General features: G+C 38.5%; 1 protein-coding gene across 4 annotated transcripts in view; it reads right to left on the reverse strand.

The window, feature by feature from the left end:
• Positions 1-11,506: 11,506 nt before the first annotated feature.
• Positions 11,507-26,016, reverse strand: part of LOC128687914 (serine-rich adhesin for platelets) — a 44,114-nt gene continuing 29,604 nt past the window's right edge. For all 4 annotated transcript variants that reach the window (XM_070083593.1, XM_053775510.2, XM_053775507.2 and 1 more), the window contains one exon: positions 11,507-24,974. In XM_070083593.1, coding sequence (XP_069939694.1) covers positions 24,205-24,974 — 770 coding nt within the window. In that variant the 3' untranslated portion in view covers positions 11,507-24,204. The remainder of the gene's footprint in view (positions 24,975-26,016) is intronic.

Below are 26,016 nucleotides of genomic sequence, written 5' to 3' on the forward strand. Positions count from 1 at the left end.
GGCTAGAATACTGCTATACACTAACGGCCCCCTTCAAGGCTGGCGACATTGCAGACCTAGAGAGTATACAAAGAACTTTCACGGCACACATAAGTACGATAAGGCACCTAAACTACTGGGAATGGTTGAAGGTCCTTGATCTGTATTCCCTCGAATGCAGGTGAGAGAGATACATGATAAAATACATTTGGAAGGTCCTGGAGGGACTGGTATCAAACCTGCACACGAAAATCACTCCCTATGAAAGCAAAAGATTCGGCAGGAGATGCAACATTCCCCCGATGAAAAGCAGGGGCGCCACGAGTACACTGAGAGACAACACAATAAGTGTCCGGGGCCCAAGACTGTTCAATTGCCTCTCAGCATATATAAGGGGTATTACCAACAGACCCCTGGCTGTCTTCAACAAGGCACTGGACAGGCACCTATAGTCAGTACCTGACCAACCGGGCTGTGGTTCGTACGTCAGCTTGTGTGCGGCCAGCAGTAACAGCCTGGTTGATCAGACCCTGATCCACCATGAGGCTTGGTCACAGATCAGGCCGTGGGGGCGTTGATCCCCAAATCCTCTCCTGGTAAACTCCAGGTACCAGCCATATCCACTGACGCAGGGTGACCAAAAAAGAAAAATGAAAGCTCATTTTAAATTTAGTAATGTACACAGAAGGGATTACTAGTCCCTTGCTTCCGGCATTTTAGTGGCCTCTTACTACACGCATAGCTTACTGGCTTACAGAGGAAGAATTCTATTCCACTTTCCCATGGAGAATTGGTAGATTTATTATGATCATAACCAAGCGCTAAACCCATAAGGATCATACAGCAAGGAGAGTGGTAGAACACTGAGAGAAGTAGTTTCATATACAATAATGAGCATGGTGTGGAAAATTGCACTTATCTGAATGTAACTAATTATGTACATAACAGTAAATGATAACGAAGATAATTATTATTTATCAGTGTTACATAGAAAAGTAGGAATTTGGGACACCTAGGTCGCACAAAATGTCCCCCTTCGATACCTACCACTTTCATAACCACAAGTTGCTCTGGGCCTATTAATTAAATGAAATATACATACACCAGGAATACTGGTAAATATATAAATTTGTGGACTGTATATTAAAAATAATAAATGGTTATATATATACACAATTACACAACAGAAGGAAAATATATCTTAATATCACTCACCAATTTGACTGGAGATTAATGTGTATCATACTCAGAAAACCTCACTCTAACTAAATCTATGAAAATAATGCTGGCCAGAATTACACACAAATCTAGAGAGCTTATCTGAGGTTCCTGGAGCTGTCTTGTCCAGTCGCCTGATATCTCAAGTTATGCAGGAATGCACATCCACCAATTTCGCCTCCTATTTGAGAGGTGTCAACACAATTTTAACCTCTAGAGCACGAAAAATTCTTCCCATTACACCAACGTTTGTACAATTCAAAACCAAGATGGCGAGTCTCTTCTTTTTTTCGATAACATACTTCTTTTAAAAATACAATATAGGGCATCTATTTACCTATAAATTACCGTATTTCCGGAAAATATATACAGTATTTTCCACACATGGGTTCAGCGATGGCAAATCTCATCTATCTTATTAAGAGTACTTTAACAAAGTAACAGCTATGCAACAGGAGAGATGGGAATTGCAAGAAGGCATTTGATATTGCATCTACAAGAACAGCCTTCAGGAATTTCAGCAAATTCATTCTGGGCCCTTTATACAACATACACTAGAGTCATCTTGGATTATTATTATTATTATGATCAAAACAAAGCGCTAAACCTACCAGGGTCATACATCGCTGCTCAGATATGGTAAACATGAGGAAATTAAATCTTCATCAGAGTACAAAACAAATTCTGGCCACAAAATAGAGCGAAACACCAACGTCAAAGACCTGGGAGTGATTATGTCGGAGGATCTCACCTTCAAGGACCATAACATTGTATCAATCGCATCTGCTAGAAAAATGACAGGATGGATAATGAGAACCTTCAAAACTAGGGAGGCCAAGCCCATGATGACACTCTTCAGGTCACTTGTTCTATCTAGGCTGGAATATTGCTGCACTCTAACAGCACCTTTCAAGGCAGGTGAAATTGCCGACCTAGAAAATGTACAGAGAACTTTCACGGCGCGCATAACGGAGATAAAACACCTCAATTACTGGGAGTGCTTGAGGTTTCTAAACCTGTATTCCCTGGAATGCAGGAGGGAGAGATACATGATTATATACACCTGGAAAATCCTAGAGGGACTAGTACCGAACTTGCACACGAAAATCACTCACTACGAAAGCAAAAGACTTGGCAGACGATGCACCATCCCCCCAATGAAAAGCAGGGGTGTCACTAGCACGTTAAGAGACCATACAATAAGTGTCAGGGGCCCGAGACTGTTCAACTGCCTCCCAGCACACATAAGGGGGATTACCAACAGACCCCTGGCAGTCTTCAAGCTGGCACTGGACAAGCACCTAAAGTCAGTTCCTGATCAGCCGGGCTGTGGCTCGTACGTTGGTTTGCGTGCAGCCAGCAGCAACAGCCTGGTTGATCAGGGGCTGATCCACCAGGAGGCCTGGTCACAGACCGGGCCGCGGGGGCGTTGACCCCCAAAACTCTCTCCAGGTAAACTCCAGGTAGGGACTGATGCAGGATCTAATGATAAATAAAGGTGGAGATGACAATAAAGGTTAAGTTAGGAAGGGCTGTGAGAAATGCTAATGGAAGGGTTATCAAAGTTTGTGTAATAAATAAGTTACTGTCAAAAAGTAGAAGAGGGAGTCTGTGTCAAAAGTGGGTCCATCAGCAAAGAGGGAAAATAAAGTAAGAGTGTTAGAGAAGTGACGACGTTGGATGCTGCATGCTTATTGACAGACAGGACAGTCCAATATAATATGGGAAATTGAAACAGGAACTAGACAATTCTCACAAAGTAGAACAGGGCACCTCTCCATGAGATACTCATGAGTTGGACGAGTGTGTCCGATGCGAAGACGAGAGTGTCATCTTACAACCTCGGTATTGATGACAATAAGAAGACCAGAAACCCAAACTTGGATTCATATAATGTAATTTGATATGAGTCATATCAGACCAACGTTGTTGCCAACGGTTGTGAAGGTGGATAGAGATTACAGCAAGATAGTCAGAGAATGGAATACCTCTATAAATTCTCTGAGATTACAGAACGTTGTGTAGCAAGATAGTCAGAGAATGGAATACCTCTATATGAAACTGGTAGGTCACGTACTGCAGATCGCGCAGCAGTCTGCCTGCTCATTGCCCTGAGCATCAACGATTTCTTTATTTTTGCTAGTAAAGAGGCGTAACCAAAGTTGTATACGAAGAACTAGGGAACGAGGTGAATCAAATTTTTGATAGCATGCAAAGCACTAAAGAAGTCTGAGACAATTACAATGTTTGAAGTAGGCATAGATGCAATATGGATAATTGCAATGAGAATTGCATACAATTCAGCTGTAAAAATGCTAGCTAAGTTTAACAAATGATCTCGCACCACACTGTCAAGAAACACTGCTGCAAACCCAACCATCAGAGTACACTGCAATAACATGAGAATGAGATCAGAAGTGGTTAAGAAAATGAGAGCAAGAAGCAACTGCAGGGATCTTGGCTTTCATGCACAGCAGTGGGGAAGAACAGGCTCATCTTGGAGTATGCAGCACCAGTACTGAAACCACACCTGAAAGAACTTGTTAGGAAATTGGAGAAAGTAAAAATATTCAACAAGGCTTGTTCTAGAGCTGAGTGGCATGATCTATGGGGAGAGGCTAACAGAATTAAGCCTAACAACATTGGAGGACAGTAGAACCAAGGGGGATATGATAACATGCAAAATACTGGGAAAGTGATTATTATAATCATGGGGGAACACTAAACCCTTAGGGATTATACAGCGCCTGTAGGGGGGATGGAAGGTATTGAGGCTCAATTTAGAGAACTTGAGCACAGATTCAATTCCTTAGATCAAGAGTCCCTCACTTGCATCAAGGAACCTCCCTTGAGGAAAAATGGGGAATTGATAAACAGGAAAAGGCTGTTTATGAGGCGAGAAATGGGCACTTGGGGACACTGGTGGAAGTTAAAATTCACAGATGAGCCACAGGGATGTTCATAAATATTTCTTTAGTTTCAGTGGTTGGGAAGTACATAGCATGATCCTGATGAAAAACAGGTGGAGGCAGGCTCCATATGACATAGTTTTAGGATCAGGTACAATAGGGCCCATGAGACTAAGAGAGAATGAATCTGAAGAGTGGCAGGTTAAGAGGCTGTGCCAGGATCAGAGAATCGACCCCTGTAACCAAATCAAAGTTGAGAACAACATCCAGTATTGGGCCCCTACTTAAACATGTAAGTTAGTTTAATATGTTTACTATGCACCCCTACCCATCCTGTGGGCGGTAGTCAAAAGATTACAGAGGTACATAATTGGTCCAGGGACTGGACTCCAAAGTTTTGATAGCTGAGCAAGTTACAGAGGTAATGAACTCACAATTTACAAAGGTAATGAACTCACAATTTACAAAGGTAATGAACTCCAGGTAGGTCTGGTCACAATCATGACAAGTTACAAAGGTATTTACAGATTACAGAGGTACGTAATGGGTCCAGGGACTGGGCCCCCAAAGTTTTGATAGCTGAACTAGGTACAAAGGTAATGAGCTCACAAGTTACAGAGGTAATGAATTCTGTAAGAATGGTTACTTACGTTTATACATGGCTACAATCATGAACAAATTATAGTGTAGTGAGCAATTCACACTTCCACACCCGGTCACAACTGTCTCAAAACTCCAGACTGTCGCGTTAGCCACTGCGCTTTGAGGGGACTTGAGCTAGAGCTCGTCACGGCCATGCTAGCAGGAGATTCGTCTGTAAAAACTTGCATTTGTGGACACAGTGGTGCCTATGCTAACCTGGAGTTTACCTGGAGAGAGTTCCGGGGGTCAACGCCCCCGCGGCCCGGTCTGTGACCAGGCCTCCTGGTGGATCAGAGCCTGATCAACCAGGCTGTTACTGCTGGCTGCACGCAAACCAACGTACGAGCCACAGCCCGGCTGGTCAGGAACCGACTTTAGGTGCTTGTCCAGTGCCAGCTTGAAGACTGCCAGGGGTCTGTTGGTAATCCCCCTTATGTATGCTGGGAGGCAGTTGAACAGTCTCGGGCCCCTGACACTTACTGTATGGTCTCTTAACGTGCTAGTGACACCCCTGCTTTTCATTGGGGGGATGTTGCATCGTCTGCCAAGTCTTTTGCTTTCGTATGGTGTAGAAATACACCTAGTTGGACGAATCTTATTGAAGCTAGCTGGCGCAGTGGCTAACGCGACGGTCTGGAGTTTTGAAACTCTCTGACAGCGTATTCAAATCCCGCCCGTGGTATGGTATGTATGCATGTGCATGTATTTTTTGTACTTATCTATTTGTTTACCTGGACAGAGTTCTAGGGGTCAACACCCCTGCGGCCCAGTCTGTGACCAGGCCTCATGGTGGATGATGGGTCCTACACAGATGGCAGCAAGGAAATGAGTGAGCTACTCAAGTCCCAATATGACTCGGTTTTTAGCAAGTCGCTAACCAGACTGAGAGTCGAAGATCTAAATTAATTTTTTATGAGAGAGCCACAGAATTTGGTAAACTCTAGCCTATCTGATGTTATCCTGACGCCAAATGACTTCGAACAGGCAATAAATGACATGCCCATGCACTCTGCCCCAGGGCCAGACTCTTGGAACATCCTATGGAGAGGGAGCATGGACACAGGGGTCGTCCCACAGTTACTAAAAACAACAGACATAGCCCCACTCCACAAAGGGGGCAGTAAAGCAATAGCAAAGAACTACAGACCGATAGCACTAACATCCCATATCATAAAAATCTTTGAAAGGGTCCTAAGAAGCAAGATCGCCACCCATCTAGATACCCATCAATTACGCAACCCAGGGCAACATGGGTTTAGAGCAGGTTGCTCCTGTCTGTCCCAACTACTGGATCACTATGACAAGGTCCTAGATATCTGCACTAGAAGACAAAAAGAATGCAGATGTAATATATACAGACTTTGCAAAAGCCTTCGACAAGTGTGACCATGGTGTAATAGTGCACAAAATGCGTGCTAAAGGAATAACAGGAAAAATTGGTAGATGGATCTATAATTTCCTCACAAACAGAACAAAAAGAGTAGTAGTCAACAGAGTTAAGTCTGAGGCGGCTACGGTGAAAAACTCTGTTCCGCAAGGCACAGTACTCACTCCCATCTTGTTTCTCATCCTCATATCTGACATAGACAAGGATGTCAGCCACAGCACCGTGTCTTCCTTTGCAGATGACACCCGAATCTGCATGGCAGTGTCTTCCATTGCAGATACTGCAAGGCTCCAGGCAGACATCAACCAAATCTTTCAATGGGCTGCTGAAAACAATATGAAGTTCAATGATGAGAAATTTCAATTACTCCGATATGGTAAACATGAGGAAATTAAAACTTCATCAGAGTACAAAACAAATTCCAGCCACAAAATAGAGTGAAAAACCAACGTCAAAGACCTGGGAGTGATCATGTCGGAGGATCTCACTTTCAAGGACCATAACATTGTATCAATTGCATCTGCTAGAAAAATGACAGGATGGATAATGAGAACCTTCAAAACTAGGGATGGCAAGCCCATGATGACACTCTTCAGGTCACTTGTTCTATCTAGGCTGGAATATTGCTGCATGCTAACAGCACCTTTCAAGGCAGGTGAAATTGCCGACCTAGAAAATGTACAGAGAACCTTCACAGTGCGCATAACGGAGATAAAATACCTCAATTACTGGGAGCGCTTGAAGTTTCTGAACCTGTACTCCCTGGAATGCAGGCGGGAGAGATACATGATTATATATACCTGGAAAATCCTAGAGGGACTAGTACCGAACTTGCACACGAAAATCACTCACTACAAAAGCAAAAGACTCTGCAGACGATGCAACATCTCCCCAATGAAAAGCAGGGGTGTCATTAGCACATTAAGAGACAGCACAATAAGTGTCAGGGGCCTGAGACTGTTCAACTGCCTCCCAGCATACATAAGGCAGATTACCAATAGACCCCTGGCTGTCTTCAAGCAGGCACTGGACAAGTCCCTAAAGTCGGTACCTGACCAGCCGGGCTGTGGCTCGTAAGTTGGATTGCATGCAGCCAGCAGTAACAGCCTGGTTGATCAGGCTCTGATCCACCATGAGGCCTGGTCACAGACTGGGCTGCAGGGGCGTGGACCCCCAGAACTCTGTCCAGGTAAACAAATAGATAAGTACAAAAAATACATGCACATGCATACATACCATACCATGGGCGGGATTTGAAGCCGTGGTCAGAGAGTTTCAAAACTCCAGACCATCGCGTTAGCCACTGCGCCAGCTAGCTTCAATAAGATTCGTCCAACTAGGTGTATTTCTACACCATATGAAAGCAAAAGACTTGGCAGACGATGCAACATCCCCCCAAAGTGATCAAAATATCGACTTGGATGACAGCCAATAAACTTACGCTTAACACTGACAAAACCTACTATATTATGTTTGGTAGCAGAGCAGGAGATGCACAAATTAACATTAGGATCGACAACACTCTAATTACCAGACATAATGAGGGCAAATTCCTAGGCCTATACCTTGACAACAACCTGAATTTCAGCACCCATATCCAACACATAACCAAAAAAGTATCCAAAACGGTTGGGATCCTCTCCAAGATACGATACTACGTGCCGCAAAATGCCCTTCTCACACTATACCACTTACTTATTTATCCATACCTCACCTATGCTATTTGTGCTTGGGGATCAACTGCAGCAACACACCTAAAGCCAATAATAACCCAACAAAAAGCTGCAGTAAGAATAATCACTAAATCCCATCCCTGGCAACACACCCCCCCACTCTTCATAGATCTAAACTTACTCCCTGTTCAGTACATCCACACTTACTACTGTGCAATCTACATCTACAGGACCTTAAAGTCCAATATCAACCTTGACCTAAAACGCTTTCTTGATAGTTGTGACAGAACCCACAGGCATAACACCAGACACAAACATCTCTACGACATTCCCCGTGTCCGACTAAACCTTTACAAATATTCAATGTATGTCAAAGGCCCTAAAATCTGGAACACCCTACCTGAGAACTCTAGAACTGCAGACACATTCATCACCTTCAAAACTACCATTAGAAAACAACTTATCTCCCTGATACACCCCATCAACTAACTACACGAATACCACCTGGTGGTTCACACTTACACTCACTCACCCATTTGACCATAAACAGAAATATTAATCTCAATCTTAAAATAATGAATCCTATGATACTCCAATACTGAAACTATGTACTGTGCCAAAACAAAAGCATTCACATTGCTAAACTCTCAAACTAGTATTTAGTCACTTAGCCATAATACCAACTTACCTCATAATTTGTAATATTTTAAAATAAAGGATTAAACTAAGTCTGCCCGAAATGCCTAGCCATGCTAGGCGTTCTAGTGGTACACTCTGTAATCATTATTTAACTACATGTAAACCACACAACAACCAAATTCTGTAAATTCAACATTGTAATCTTTATAGAGAATAAACTTTGAATTTGAATGAAAAGCAGGGGTGTCACTAGCACGTTAAGAGACCATACAATAAGTGTCAGGGGCCCGAGACTGTTCACCTGCCTCCCAGCATACATAAGGGGGATTACCAACAGACCCCTGGCAGTCTTCAAGCTGGCACTGGAGAAGCACCTATTATTATTATAATCAAAAAGAAAAGCTAAGCCACAAGGGCTATACAGGACAAGCACCTAAAGTCGGTTCCTGACCAGCCGGGCTGTGGCTCGTACGTTGGTTTGCGTGCAGCCAGCAGTAACAGCCTGGTTGATCAGGCTCTGATCCACCAGGAGGCCTGGTCACAGACCTGGCCACGGGGGCGTTGACCCCTGGAACTCTCTCCAGGTAAACTCCAGGTTAGCATAGGCACCAATGTGTCCACAAATGCAAGTTTTTACAGACGAATCTCCTGCTAGCATGGCCGTGATAAACTCTAGCTCAAGTCCCCTCAAAGCGCAGTGGCTAACGCGACGGTCTGGAGTTTTGAGACTCTCTAACCGTGGGTTCAAATTCCGCCCGTGGTATGGTTTGTTTGCAATCGTGTCATTACGATTTCGTGAGTCATGTTGACGGCTTTGAGGGGACTTGAGCTAGAGTTCGTCACGGCCATGCTAGCGGGAGATTCATCTGTAAAAACTTGCATTTGTGGACACGGTGTTGCCTATGCTAACCTTCCTATGGTGTAGAAATACGCCTAGTTGGACAAATCTTATTGAAGCTAGCTGGCACAGTGGCTAATGCAACGGTCTGGAGTTTTGAGACTCTCTGACCGCGGATTCAAATCCCGCCCGTGATGGTTTGTTTGCAATCGTGTCATTACGATTTCGTGAGTCATGCATACATACACATGTACATTCATTCATACCTTTAGGGTTTCAAGAGTTTTCAACACGAATGTATATGTCCGTTCATACATCCACCAAAGAATGCATGCACACATGTACATACACATGCAAGTGTATATGCATACACATGCATATTTTTTATATTTTGATGCATTACAATTGCATGACCACCCTCTATAATTCTTCTTGTATGTATAGAGGTAGAGGTAGAGGGGGCTTGGCTAATGGGACATGTGGATACCATTCTTGAATTGTGCAACAGCCACAACATACCTAATTATTATATTCATGGGGAAGAGCTAAACCATGATGGATAATACAACACTTTGGAAATGACAGGTCATGTGCTTTGATTCAGGGAATTGAGTTATTATTATTTTATTTATATGTATTTGGGAGAAACACCAAACAATTAAGGGTCATACAGACAGTGCCTGTTAAATGGAAGGCAATCTAAGCCTCTAAGCAGTAGCATTGAACCTCCCTTTAAGGGAAAAGAAATTTAATTTGTTCTGATTTCCAGAATAAGAAGTCTTCACCAGCATCAAGGTGCCTCTCATGAAGGAAATTAATCCTTCTATGCATTATCATTTTATCATGCAGTATGACATATCTATGGTACATGTAAAATTAGCTATGCTACAAATAACTCCAAGAATTAACTTTGAATATAAGGCAATTGTGCAACACTAAAATTTTATTCAATACAGAGAACGAGAGATTATCAGTACATATAAGGTACGAGAAGTCAGGGGCAGGAGGCATCTAGCCAGTGGTGTTGTTCAGGTCACTTGACTCTAGTATCTTGCCATGGTAGCACCAGGCTGGCCAATGTACATATATGAAATGTTGAAACTATTGGATTTCTGTACTACAGTACTAGAAGCAGAGATCAGTGAAGCTCATGGCAGTTCCTTTTCTGTAGATTAGTCTCTGAGTACTTGCCTGGCTTTCTACCACTACGTCAAATGACCAAACAAATTATTTTGAAGTAGGCTAGTAGTTGGATAGATAAATCTGTTGGCCAACCTGTTGCTTTCGCTGGCACTGAGTCACCTTAATTTGGTGTTGGAGCTCAAGAATTAACCCAGCAACCCTCTCTTCTATTTAGCTTATGTAGTGGAGATATTTTCTCCCCTGTTAAATTTTGCTCAGGTGGATTATGGAGAGGGTCATTGTCTGTTACTCCTTCTTTCCCCACTAATTGCAATACTGAGGTAGTCCACACCACCTAAAGGGGATTGGAACATCACATGGACCACTTGGTTACCTTCAGCCATCCTACCCTTTGGCACACACAATCCAAAATTTTTTATTGCATTGTGTGGGAAGCTGGCTCCATGGTCAAGATGAACTAGGGGTTAGAAGTACTAGAAGGGATGGAGAAAGTGGGGTATACCAGTTTCAGAAAAAAGTCCTGGGGTTTTGAGGGTTATTTGACCTTTCTGTTGTTGGTGTTGCAGTTATTGAAAATCCAGGAGAATAAGGCAATGTCTTGTTCATCATAAATTAAAAAGTGAGGGGGAAGCTCTGACAGTAAATGAAAAGAAACCATGTACTTACACTGAACCACTGTTACTCATGTGGCAACAGGTAGTATTGCTGCTCCTTAGAAAAAACTTTTTACCCTACCTAGTGCACAATATGTACCAGGATGGCACAGCCAGAATTGACTGAGCAAGGCTTAAAAAAAGGGAGGACAAGCCTGATATCCTAGACTGGGAGCCCCTCACCAGTATGAAGTATGACCTCCTTTGAGGGGCTCACTAATGAGGCCAAAAAGTAGAGGAAGAAATGGGGGTGATTATTTACAGTCTATTAAGGAAAGGGAAGAAGAGGTCACATTCCTCGTATCAAGAGTTCCTTTGTCACTGCAAGGACTCTACTTGAAGGGATGCCTTAGCAGGAAACAGCTGATGTGGTAAAAGAAGATAAAGGAAGATTAAAGTAAGGTCTTTGCAATATAAAATCAAGCAAAATTACAGAAATTTATTATAAATGACAATTTATATATTATTTGTAAGCCATAAAAATAATATGTACATTATTATAAATTACAGCAATAGCTAAATTATGATACATATTGGGTTAATAACTATACTAGTTTCAAATACTGTATGCTACCACAGGAGGTGCTCTCTTTTGCAATAAATACATATTCAGTGAAGGAAAAGATCTGTCTTTAAAAAAATCATCAGATATTCCTTCATTATCTCATTGGCCTTTTTTTAAATTTCAAAAATATATTAGGTTATTTAATGTTCTTATCTTAACAAGGGCATAGAACAGTACAGACTCACAAATATTAAATAATTATATAATATCAAGCAATTATTTTCATGAAATGTGATACTTATTGTCTTTAATGAGCACTACACTACGGACATATACTATAATACTTCACTTGTACAAGAATGGGTCTGGGTCATCGGGCTGTATGCTACTAGTGGCCAGTCCTTATCGCAAATGTCCTACAGTAAATAATAACAGGTCCTCAATGTATTATGAATTGTATTAGTTGTTTTTCTAACAAATGGGTTGTATATAGTATAACAACAGCAGAAAAAGGGATGGTTTTTACACATGTTCATACTGTGCCTCAGTCATTATGAAACTTTAATTGGTTTCTGAATACCATATTTGTAAGTGTGGATACTTGCAGCTTAGGGTTTTTGTATAGTATGTTGGAGACCTGTATCAGCCTTCATGAGAAACTCTTAATACAGGTATCTAGTCAAATGTCAATAACTTCAAGACTGCATTAAGAAATTTAATTTCTGACATAGTGTACAACACTTTAATTGGGTGATATTTTTCTGAAGTCTAAAACATTTGAATTAGGTAATATTTTTCCTGAAATCCTTAAAAATCTCTTATACCCCCCCCTCAAAAAAAAATAAAAATAAAAACTGCAAGAATTTTTTAGGCATACAGTGGACCCCCGGTTAACGATATTTTTTCACTCCAGAAGTATGTTCAGGTGCCAGTACTGACCGAATTTTTTCCCATAAGAAATATTGTGAAGTAGATTAGTCCATTTCAGACCCCCAAACATACACGTGCAAACGCACTTACATAAATACACTTACATAATTGGTCGCATTCGGAGGTAATCGTTATGCGGGGGTCCACTGTACTGATATTTATTTTTGAGTACTGTACCTCAGTTTTCATGACCACTGTAATGTGCAGATGTACATTAATTTGATTTTGTCTATTTTTTTAGTGTTTGATTATTAATGATATGCCAGGGGCAAGGGGCTAGTAACCCCTTCTCTTGTATAAATTATTAAATTTAAAAAGAGAAACTTTCGTTTTTCTTTTTGGGCCACCCTGCCTTGGTGGGATACGGCTGGTATGTTGAAAAAAAAAAATTATTAATGTTCACTGTTAAGATGTTTTGTAGGTGACAGCTTATCAGCTGGAGATAATGACCAGGCCTTTTGTTGTAGTAACCTATATATACTATTTTTGTAATATTGTATGACAGGTTTGATATTACAGTGAAACCTCTACTTGCGAGCGCGTCCACGTGCGAGTTTTTCCAAATACGAGCAGTCGATGGGTCGATTTTTTGTTTCCATACGCGAGCACACCTCAAGGCAGGTTCCTTGACGCTGGTGAGGGAATTGTATCTCATTTGTTTGTTGGACTATCTTATTGAAACTTGGGCAATGTATGATGGAAAGATACTTCTTAACGTACACCAAAATTGAAAGAAATCTAAGCATGAATAATGGAGTTCATTTCTCAATTAGCCACCCCTTAGCGGTATTTTCGTATGGTTTTTATGGCTGTATTCTCGTTTTTTTGGTCTCATTTGAAAGAGTGGAAGATATATTACAGAAATAGGTATGATTTTGATTGCTTTCACGACGAAAAGTACCTTGAAATTGAGCTCAACACAGGAGAAATGTTTGCTTGTTTTGGGTATGTTCAAGAGTAAACAAATGACATCACTGTCTATTCCAATATGCAGTCGTGAATGGATTGACATTATTTATACAATTATTGCAATAAGGCATAACAGTAAATCTTATATTTTTTGTGTGAATAAAAATTACAAATTATTTATTTTGTAATAATAATAATAATAATAATAATAATAATAATATGTATATGTGTAATAATAATAGTATGTATAATAACACAATACAATAAGAATAATAATATAATACAATATGAATAATAATATAATACAATAAGAATAATAATATAATACATATAATAATAATACATATGTAATAATAATGTACTACATAATAATAATTATAATAATATACAGCTTCAAAAGGCCATCATTAGATGGCAGTGTTTACCACAACATAAGAGGGAGCGGTTGTGGCTGCCTCCACCTGTTACATAATGGCATATTTTATTCATTCTAGAGTATATATCAGGTTTTTGTGTTTTTATATTGTTTATTATTTCGTATTAGATGAACTGTGATAGATAAATAAGCTGTAGAGTTGATGATAACGAAATATTCAAGGGGTATTTTGTCCTGTCTCCAGACAAACACTCGTGGGCTGCTGCTGCCACATATATAATGACATATTTTATTCATTCTAGAGTATATATCAGGTTTCTATGTTATTTATATTGTTTATTATGTCATATTAGATGAACTGTGATAGTTAAATAAGCTGTATAGATGATATTAGTGAAATTATTCAAGAAGTATTTTGTCCAGTCTCCAGACAAATTCTCGTCCACCGCCGACACCGCCCATACCACTACATGAATTGCATATTTTATTCATTTTAGAGTATATATATATCAGGTTTCTATGTTATTTACATTGTTTATTATGTCATATTAGATGAAGTGAGATAGATAAATAAGCCATAGAGTTGATATTAGCGAAATTATTGAAGCACAGAATTCCACTGGAACGGATTAATTGCATTTCAATTAATTTAAATGAGGAAAATTGACTCTGCAAACGAGCAAATCCAGTTGCGAGCAAGGTCATGGAACGAATTAAACTCGCAAGTAGAGGTTCCACTGTATTTGTAACACTGAGTGAGCCAAGGCTAGAGCTTGGCACAGCTGTACACTTACTATACTATACATTTTATATAATGAACATAGATAAACTACTGAGGACCTTGCATCCTTCCCTTTTCTCTCACACTGTAATTCAGAGGTCAGTTAGCATTGCTGCTAGGCAAGGAAGGATGTGAGCTAGGCTACTCTGTCTCCACACGCATGCAGTCTCAACTTGTACACTTTACAATGTTGATTTTAGGGACTTAGAATTCCTGAGCATTGTCTTGTGTCTGCATCCTGTGTTCAATGTGTTTTATGAGAGCTTTGATGATCTAAACACTTAGGTTTTGGCAGTAATGTCCGGTGTGAACTACCGTTTTAACTACATTTGTTGACTTTGCTTCTGGGAAGAACTATTTGCCACTCTTTTGTTCAGATTATCCATAGTGGCAAACAAGCACATTTATTTTTTTAACACGTCAGCCATCTCCCACCGAGGCAGGGTGACCCAAAAAAGAAAGAAACACTTTCATTATCATTCAAACATAATCATTGTCTTTGCAGAGGTGCCCAGATATAACAGTTTAGATATTACTCCAAACAGTTAATATTCCAAACCCATCCTTTAACTCTTTGAGGGTCGGTCACGTACATGTCCATCTTAACAGCCAGGGTCAGTCACGTACGTATGTACTTATACGCGTAAATTCTAGCGCCTTCAAATTTGGTGGAAGAAAGCTGGTAGGCCTACATATGAAAGAATGGGTCTGCATGGTCAATGTGCGCAGTATAAGAAAAATCCTGAAGCACGCAGTGCATAATGAGAAAAAAAAATCCGACCGTGTTTTTTGTTTAACCCTTAAATGGTCCAAACGTATATATACGTTTTTTCAACATCTGAAAGTATGTAAAAAATGTAGATCTTCTTTTTTGTTTTACATTTAAAAATGTGTAAAAAAAACTTTTATCTACATTTTTTTTGTTACATTTGAAAATATGTAAAAAAAAGTAGATCTACTTTTGTAGCACTACGAATTTGAAAGTTGATTTGTTTGGACCGTTTAAGGGTTAAAACAGCAACTTTGCAGTGTATTTTTGTATGGTATTTATGGATGTATTCTTGTTTTCTTGGTCTCAATTGACTGAATGGAAGATATTATATTACAGAAATAGAGATGATTTTGATTGGTTTCACGATGAAAAGTACCTTGAAATTGCGCTCAAAGTAGTGGAAATGTTCGATTTTTGCCGATGTTCAAGAGTAAACAAATCATGCCACATGTCCAATACACGTCAACTGGTGAGTCTAACATTCCTTCACAAGTGCACTGATATTATTTATACCATTTTTACAGTAATGCAGCAGTCTGCATAACAGTAAATCTTCTATTTTTTGTGAGGAAAAAAATTCAAAATGGAAAGCAGGGACCTGGAGAAGTGACTAATGAACAGAGAAAATGTTATTTTAGTGCCAGGAATTTCTGTCTTCTTTATTCTGGACCCTATTTTGAAATTGGCATCTTTTGAAATTTGTGTGATATTGGCCAAATTGCCAATTTCTGACCACTTTACTGGGTAGTTGAAATTGATCAATGGGCAGTTTCTTGTACTCAGTTGATATAACAAATGGAGTTATTGTGAAATTGCTGATTTTAGCCGACTGGAACATTGGAATTGGCCGAAAATAGGGCTAAAAGTGGACGAAATCGCTGATGCATAAATATCGTTTAGACTGCTAATTCCGCAAGAGCATAATTTCATGTTTTCCATCAAATTCCATACTTTTGGTGTCATTATGATCTGGGAAAGATTCTCTATCATTTCATAAGAAATTTTTTTTTTTTTTGGAATATTTTTCAACCCCCAGTGGGAGTTCAGGATTGAGGCTCTTGACCCTCAAAGAGTTAAAGTGCTGGCATTGTACTTCCCAAAACAAGCACATATATCTAGTATATACAGTGTCACCATAACCTATTCATTTAGGCATATAATACTGAAATATGTATGTGTTCCTCACCTCAACTAGTATTTTGTAGGATTATCCTCCCTCTTAATGTGCTGAAGTTTCCTAGGTACTGATACAGCCTCTGTAGCAAAATACCGTGTATGACCTTTGTTTTTTGGCACTGAATTATTTACGACTGTACAGCCATCAGTATGTGACTTACTAAAAAATCTTTGTTGTCCACCAAACTGGGTACTATAATTATACCATCCTTTCAGTTGTCTAATACCTAAACATATTTAAAAGGATTTGAAACCAAGTTATTTACATAATTACTTCATGTACAGTCTCATCTATTGGACTGTAATCTCACTTTTGTTTCCCTAACAGGAGTAACAACATGGTCACCCCTGCTAACCTACATAGTTTGTGAACATGGGTCTAAGTCCCTGGACCTATGGGCCAGTGGGTAAATTTGGTCTATGATACATTCTCTAACTAATTACTGTACTTTAATCGTATATTATGGGGAGGAGCTAAATCCTTAAGTGTCATATAGTGCCTTGGAAATGAAAGGCAATCAGGCTTAATTCAAGGAGGTATACTGTAAATGAACTAGTCCTGTCATAGCAGTGTGGTTAGTTTAACTGTTGCCCAAACTAAGTGGATAACTATTTATCTGCTCATCCAAAGGTAAGATGGCTAAGTGAATAAGTTGTGTGTCTGCTGCATGAATATAAATTAACAATAAGCATTGTAATGCTAATTTTATCACCAAGGGATCTACCAACTGCAATGCCAAGAGATCAGTAATGTTATCAACTGAATAACCAAGGAATTAGTAATATCAACAACTGTATCCCCAAGAGATCAGTAATGTTAAGAATTGTATAACCAAGGGATCAGTTGTGACAAGTGTATCATTAAGGGATCAATGAGTCTAACAATAGTATGCCAAATGATCAGTAATGCTTAACAACTGTATCACCAAGGAATCAATATGCTAAGAAATGTATCACAAAATGATCAGTAATGTTAACAACTGTATTACCAAGGGATCATTAATCCTACCAATTGTCTCACCAAAGAATCAGTAATGTTTAATAAATGTATCACCTAGGAATCAGTAAGGCTAATAACTGTATCACCAAGGGATCAGTAAAGTTAACAATTACATCACCAAGTGATCAATAATGATAAGAAACACATCATCTATATTACCATGGGATCAATAATATAAAAATGTAGCTATAACTAAACATAAACAAATTAAAAAAAAATCTTAATTTAGTGGTTTGTATGATAAACTGACTGGCAATGCTGTAATTATGTGAAGCACTATACCCGTGTGATACAACACAAGAAGTAGTAGAAAAATAAAAAAAAAAATTAACAAGTAAAAGCTGTAGTAACTATCGCTTTTTCTTGCATTATTCGGTTACTGTTAACTCCTAGATAGCAGAGCGATTTTAATAAACATTTTTGGAACATTCACGTGTTCGTATAGTTAAGAACATGAAAACAATCTCTCACATAAGCCTTTACAGTATATTTTTAAACTGTAGTGGTTCACTTTTTATAAGTCCATCATATTACATGTATATACTTTTTTCACTTATGAAATAGCAAAGTCCTTGAACCTAAATACACATACTTTATAAAAAAATCATCATTTATATATGTATCCTCTCTCTCTGTCTTCTCCATTTCACACTTTTCATACTATTACTTGTTCACAGTATACTGTTTTTTCATACAGACACCTCTTTGCATGCCAAACTCAATAAAAAAGTATTTACAATGTTTACTTACAATACAGGAGAAATTCTATCTAAATTCATTCTAATGCTCAATTCCCCTTTGCTACTAAAGGACACCTCATTCCCAAAATAAAGCATACTGTACAATAATAAGCAATGTTCTGTATAATACAAAGGGTTTCCTGAAAATGCAGTGACACTCCAGCACTCTTATAAAAATAGTTTTCTTTTCCAGTATAGTACACATCATAATTCAGTGGTACATGCAGTTTTTTCATACAGCTTAAAGACATCTAGAATTTTTATTAATAGTATATCAAATGTTCTTTTCTAATGTTCTTCCTATCATGACTCATCCTTTTAGAAACTTGCAAGATGTGACACTCCCCCTTTGTCTGCAGTGCTATCTCCTGCCATAGAGTCTACGATATGTTGCTAATTCCAGCATGTATATAGCATATGGCTAGTTTTTATTCCTGTTCCTAGCCATTTTCTGCAATAAACTATTGAACAGTCCTATTTCTTTGAAAGCACTTTTTACTCTCAGGCCTTCAAAAAGTGCCTATGGAGATATCTCACAGACAGTATACCTGGAATTTAACATTTTTTTTATTTTTTTCTTTGCTGGCCAAGCATAAACATATAGTATGTAATTCTATGTTTATTTTGTCCACTGCTAAAAATTATCAACATATTAAGACTGTAAATCTCTCTGTCTATTTTTTTTCCACATCTGTCATTTCCCACCAAGGTACGTATGGAGGTCCAAAAAAGGAAACATTCACCATCAATCCTTCAATAGCTGTCTTGCCAAAAGTACTGCAATATCCCCACCCCTTCTTTAGAGTGTAGGTTCTGTACTTTTCATCTACAGAACTCAGGTCTGACTTTATTATTTTCTGCTCTGCATTGAAAAAACTTACTGTATTTCAAGCTATATAATTTAGTTTTTCCAAACTTTACATTAAAATACTGTCATCTAATATTTCATCATAAATATTTATTTAAAATAGGGTTAAAAATATGTATTAGTGGCTTACAAGATAAATATAAATTATTTCAGTACTAATTTCCACATACAAAATTTGAAATACAGTGGAACCTTGGCTTATGAACACCCCACCATGCAAACTTTTCAGGATACGAACAGTCGTTTGGTTGATTTTTTGCTTCTGGATACGAATAAAATTTCAGGATGCAAACTTCCCCCTCAAGGGAGGCTCCTTAAATAAATAAATAAAATATTTATTTCTTTGCAAAGGTTACAGTGTGTGTTTACATATCATAATATGATTGGAGCAAAAAAAAAAAATCATGCCAAGACATTTCAAGCAGAATTAACCTAATACTTATAGACTACTTAAGTCTACAGAGGTGAAAAGTAGTTGTGGTTACCAATGTTTTGCTGATTATGGTGCCAACTACTGGTAGCCTTCTGAGTTTCTCCTTACTGTTATTACATAATATTATTATTATTACTATTACATTTTTTTTTTCATCAAGTCGGCCGTCTCCCACCGAGGCAGGGTGACCCAAAAAAGAAAGAAAATCCCCAAAAAGAAAATACTTTCATCATCATTCAACACTTTCACCTCACTCACACATAATCACTGTTTTTGCAGAGGTGCTCAGAATACAACAGTTTAGAAGCATATACATATAAAGATACACAACATATCCCTCCAAACTGCCAATATCCCAAACCCCTCCTTTAAAGTGCAGGCATTGTACTTCCCATATCCAGGACTCAAGTCCGGCTATATAAAATAACCGGTTTCCCTGAATCCCTTCACTAAATATTACCCTGCTCACACTCCAACAGCTCATCAGGTCCCAAATACCATTTGTCTCCATTCACTTCTATCTAACATGCTCACGTACGCTTGCTGGAAGTCCAAGCCCCTCGCCCACAAAACCTCCTTTACCCCCTTCCTCCAACCTTTTTGAGGATGACCCCTACCCCGCCTTCCTTCCCCTACAGATTTATAGGCTTTCCATGTCATTCTACTTTGATCCATTCTCTCTAAATGACCAAACCACCTCAACAACCCCTCTTCAGCTCTCTGACTAATATTTTTATTAACTCCACACCTTCTCCTAATTTCCACACTCCGAATTTTCTGCATAATATTCACACCACACATTACATATATTGTATTATTATATATATTGTATTATTATTATTATTATAATAATAATAATTATTATTAGTAGTACGAATGTGGTGAGGGGCTCTTGATCTTGGGAAATGGATCTCTGGTCCAGTTCCCTAAATTAATAATAATAATTATTATTATTATAATAACACGCACGTACTACTACTACTACTAATAATAATACGTATATAATAATATAATAGGGTGTGTAAAGGTAGAAAGTTGAAAGTGAACATAGATAAGAGTAAGGTGATGAGGGTATCAAATGCTTTAGATAAAGAAAAATTGGATATCACATTGGAGAGAGGGAGTATGGAAGAAGTAAATGTTTTCAGATATTTGGGAGTTGATGTGTCAGCGGATGGGTTTATGAAGCATGAGGTTAACCACACAATTGATGAAGGAAAAAAGGCGAGTGGTGCAGTGAGGTATATGTGGAGACAAAAAACATTATCTATGGAGGCAAGAAGGGAATGTATGAAAGTACAGTGGTACCAACTCTCTTATATGAGTGTGAAGCTTGGGTTGTAAATGCTGCAGCGAGGAGGCAGTTGGAGGCAGTGTTGATGTCCTGTCTAAGGGCAATGAGTGGCATAAATTCAGAGAATTCAGTGTGTGGAAATTAGGAGAAGGTGTTGAGTTAATATAAGTATTAGTCAGAGGGCTGAAGAAAGGTCGTTGAGGTGGTTTGGTCATTAAAGAGAATGGATCAAAGTAGAATGACATGGAGAAAGTATAAATCTGTAGGGAAAGGAAAGCGGGGTAGGAGTAGTCCTCGAAAAGTTTGGAGGGAGGGGGGTAAAGGAGGTTTTTGTGGGCGAGAGGCTTGGACTTCCAGCAAGCGTGTGTGAGCGTGTTAGATAGGAGTGAATGGAGACGAATGGTTTTTGGGACCTGATGAGCTGTTGGAGTGTGAGCAGGGTAATATTTAGTGAAGGGATTCAGGGAAACCGGTTGTTTTTATATAGCTGGACTTGAGTACTGGAAATGGGAAGTACAATGCCTGCATTTTAAAGGAGGGGTATGGGATATTGGCAGTTTGGAGGGATATGTTATATATCTTTATATATGCTTGTAAACTGTTGTATCTGGGTGCCTCTGCAAAGACAGTGATTATGTATGAGGTGAAAGTGTTGAATGATGATGAAAGTATTTTCTTTCTGGGGATTTTCTTTCTTTTTGGGTCACCCTGCCTCGGTGGAGAGGGCTGACTTGTTGAAAAAGAAAATAATATAATAATAATAATATAATAATATAATAATAATAATAATAATAATAATAATAATAATAATAATAATATAATAATAATAATAATACATATAATAATAATATAATAATAATACTATAATAATAACAATAGTACGTACTATAATAAGCGAGTTTTAGAATGCCACCACGAGATGACAGAGAGTAACTCGTTTCCGAAACATTCTGAAAGGGATGGAGAAACAAACCTCCTTGGACAGTTTTTTATTAAAACGTCCTGCAGGTGAAAATGTGAAAAGCGTGGAGAAAAAAACAAAAATCAGTGAACAGCGAAGTGAGATAAAAATAAAAATTGTAGCAGTTAAATTCAGTGATAAAGTGAAGCATTAAGAGTATAGCAATTAAAGAGTGTAGCAATTAAGTGTAGCATTAAGAGTAGCAATTAAGCAATAGAAAAAGGATGAAACGAAATGAACTCCTGACAGCATACGCCGCTCTGCCTATCTTTTCTACCATCAACCTTCACCAGCATTTTTTCTCCAAGGTACATACACTGGTTTAGTTCTACTTGATGTTTTCCTTATGAAAGTAGTGATCTAATGCAGTTAGCCTCACAAACTCTGTTTTCTCTTATAACAACACCTCTGAAGGGGAGATGTTTTCACAGCGGGAGCAAGAATGCCAGCGACCACTCTCCTCCGCTGCCGTCCACTAGCTACATACGTAATGACATATTTTATTCATTTTATATCAGGTTTCTATGTTATTTTTATTGTTTATTACATCATTTTAGATGAATTATGATAGATAAATAAGCCTTAGAGTTGATATTATCGATATTTTGTCATGCCTCCTGAGAGCAGGAATTCCACTGGAACGGATTAATGCCATATCAGTTAATTTAAATGAGTAAAATTGACTCAGCATACAAACAAATCAGGATACGAACAAGGTCACGGAATGGATTAAGTTCGTAAGCCGTGGTTCCACTGTACAGGTATTATGTAATTAACCCTTAGATATTTGTGTTAGTAAATTTTCAATTGTGATGGAAGACTTTGCCACCTCAACAAGAATATTTTTGTTCATCCACATGATTGCAAAACCTGTTTGTGGTGTGGAAAGATGAATGGTCCAAGATAAAATGACCTGACTCATATGTTTTTCTAATTAAAAAGGAGTATCTTTGAATATATCAATTTCTAAAATACAGTGGAACCTCAAATTTCGAACTTAATCTGTTCCAGGAGCCAGTTCTAAATTCGAAAAGTTTGAAAAGCGAAGCAATATTTCCCAAAAGAAATAATGGAAATACAATTAATCCATTCCAGAAACCCAAACATATTCACAAAAAAAAAAAAATACATTTTATAAAGATTAATTATAGTTTTACATACACACAACAAATAAAAAGTGTACAATATGTATTAATAAATTTAAATAAACATATAAAATAACATTTTTACTTACCTTTATTAAAGAATGGTGATGGCATCTGGAAGATAGAGAGGAGAGAGGGAGGTGGGGTTAGTGTTTGGAAGGGGAATTCCCCTCCATAAGGACTTTAGGAATCAAAGCCCTCTCTGGGGTTACTTCCCTTCTCTGTCTTTTAATGCCACTAGGACCAGCTTGAGAGTCACTGGACCCCTGTCTCACAAAATAACTGTCCACAGTCCTCTGTTTCTGGTGCCTCTTTAAGATTTCCCTAAAATGGGACATGGTTTTGTCACTGAACTTTTCACAAATAATCGTCTCTGAAACACTATCACCTGCCATCTCTTTATCCTTGATCCACGCCAGCAACAACTTCTCAACCTGATCAATTGTCTGTGGTTTTTTTTTTGGTTAACATATTAACACCTTTCGCAACATCAGCTTCCTTGATTTGTTCTTTCTTTGCCAGGATAGAAGTGATGGTCGACTTGGTTTTCCCATACATCCTGGCAAGCTCAACAAGTTTCACACCACTATCATACTTCTGTATTATTTCCTTCTTCACGTCTATGGTGTTCCTCACTTTCTTTACCACAGGGGTACCACTAGCAAGTTTCTTTGGGCCCATGGTAGCTTATTTCACAGTCCCACAGGCACTAAACACAATGAATTACAGTGGACCTTCGAATTTAGTAGTGCCTTTTCTGTATGCAAAACTATTTTTATTATCTATAAAATGTATCGTTTGTTAATATTTTTGGGTGTCTGGAATGGTTTAATTGGATTTACATTATTTCCTATGGGAAATATTAACAAAACATACATTTTATAGATAATAAAAATAGTTTTGCATACAGAAAAGGCACTACTAAATTCAAGGGTCCACTGTAATTGTAATATGTTTGAATGAGAGAGCAGGTTAGTGTTCAATCAAGCATCAACAAAGCCAGACTGGCTCAAGGCGCCTGCGTGGGGATGCGGACAGAGCGGGCTGGCAGACAGGTCCGGTACTCGGCGTTTTGAAAATAGGGGCGAGTTTGATAATAGGGACAAAGTTGGTTCAAATAAAGCGGTCGATTTTTAAAGAGTTATATAAGTGATACGTTCGAAATTTGAGGTTCCACTGTAATAATAAATGTAATTCATTTTATACAGTCTGTTAATACTGTACATGCAATGCTCACCTGTACCGTCGTACAGGTCGACAACGTCGTCGGGTCAAGATAGGACCTCCTTGGCCTCTTCCTGCTCTTATTAATAAACGGAAAGCTCTAGATAGATGTGATGTAGAAGATGAAGATGAAGAAGAGGCTGATAAAGAGGAGGTGCCAGGTATAGGACTGCTAAGTGTACTTGACTGATCACTGTCACCTACATCTTGAAGTGGCATTTGAAGTGTTTCCTCTTGGCCATTGGTAGAGGAAGCTAAGTGTTGTATATTGCTTATATTCTGCAAAATATGATTATGCACCCTAGGAGTCCAACGGGTTCGTGAGCCTGTACTCGGAGCAGATGGATGAACTCCTCTTTGTAAAGAATTTTGAGATGGGACTGAATCTGAAAATACTCCAAATGTTGGCATAACAGAATTTGATGACAGTGAGTGAGATGATGAAGGAATTCGAGAAGCTGTTTGGATATGTGAGGATAATGAGGGAAGATGGGAGGAAAGAACATGTGTAGGAAGTGGTGCAGAAGACACGGTTTCATTTGGTGAAGGTGGTGGTGGTGGTGGTGGTGGTGGTGGTGGTGGTGGCGGCGGTGGCGGCGGTGGCGGTGGTGGCAGATGATTTGCAGTTGGAGGTGATCGTAACAGATTCATGGGATAATTGCGGCTTCCAGATGACTGTGGTGAAAAGAGTGAGCTGAATCTGTCATTGCTACTTCTGCTTACAACAACAGCAACACTTGTTGGTGAACCAGAACTTCGAGTCACTGGCTCTTTTAGTCCTACGTAGAAAGTAGAAAATTGAATTCAATACATTAATACTTAATAAAAAAGATGGAGGTCATGCTAAACATTATTTTAGCAAATATGAATCAGAAAAACAAATCAATACAGCCTTTCCTCACTTAGCGATGTACTTGTTTACCAACCACATGGACTTACGACCAGCTCTCCAACCAGTATGCAAATCTAAATAATGTATATTAGAGCTGATTTTCTCTATTCTGTTTATTACAGTATACAGTACACTATATAAACAATAAAAAAAATATCTAAAAATGGTTAACACAACCCTACTACCAGTATAGTATGCTTCTTGCTTAAGTGAGGAGAGGCTGTATTTTAGCTTAAATTAATTTCCATGGAAATGAGTGAAAATTCTTTACAATTGGACCCTCTGTATCCATGGGTTCTGTATCCATGGTTTCAGTTATCTGCAGTTTGCTGTGGCCAGAAACAACCCTTAATTTTGCTTAATAGTGTTCTCAAAGTACAAATGTAGAGATAGTGGAAGTTCCTCAAAGCCTAAGAGAAGCTATGAAGTGCTTCCCATCAGTGAAAATTCTCCACTTATTGTACATATTTATCAATTAAACTTTATAACAGGTATGTTTGCAAATGAAAAATGACTTATATATAGGGCTAACTACTATCCCCAGTTTCAGTATCCACAGCAGATCCTTGGAACGCATCCACTGCAGATACGGGGGTCCTACTGTATCTCATTAAAAACACAAATCAAGTTATTAACAACTAAGAGGGAAAAAAATTGCTAAATTATGTGGCTGCTCCCTAGTTATTAGTTTTCATTATCAAGTAAATGTATTCTTACGACTTCTATTTACATTTGCTTGCTCATTTTTGTCTACCATAATTCACACTTTTATCAATCAATCTCCCGTATGTAAACTGGCCCTTAAAGATCTACTCTTTCGATATGCATCAATCATTATTTCTTCCAATGAATTTTCATTAATGTAATATTTTCTTTCTTATTTATTATTCATAAACTACTGCACAAATTATTATATCAAATTCATTTAC

The sequence above is a fragment of the Cherax quadricarinatus genome, chromosome 10, assembly GCF_038502225.1.
Source record: "Cherax quadricarinatus isolate ZL_2023a chromosome 10, ASM3850222v1, whole genome shotgun sequence".
NCBI classification, from domain to species: Eukaryota; Metazoa; Arthropoda; class Malacostraca; order Decapoda; family Parastacidae; genus Cherax; species Cherax quadricarinatus.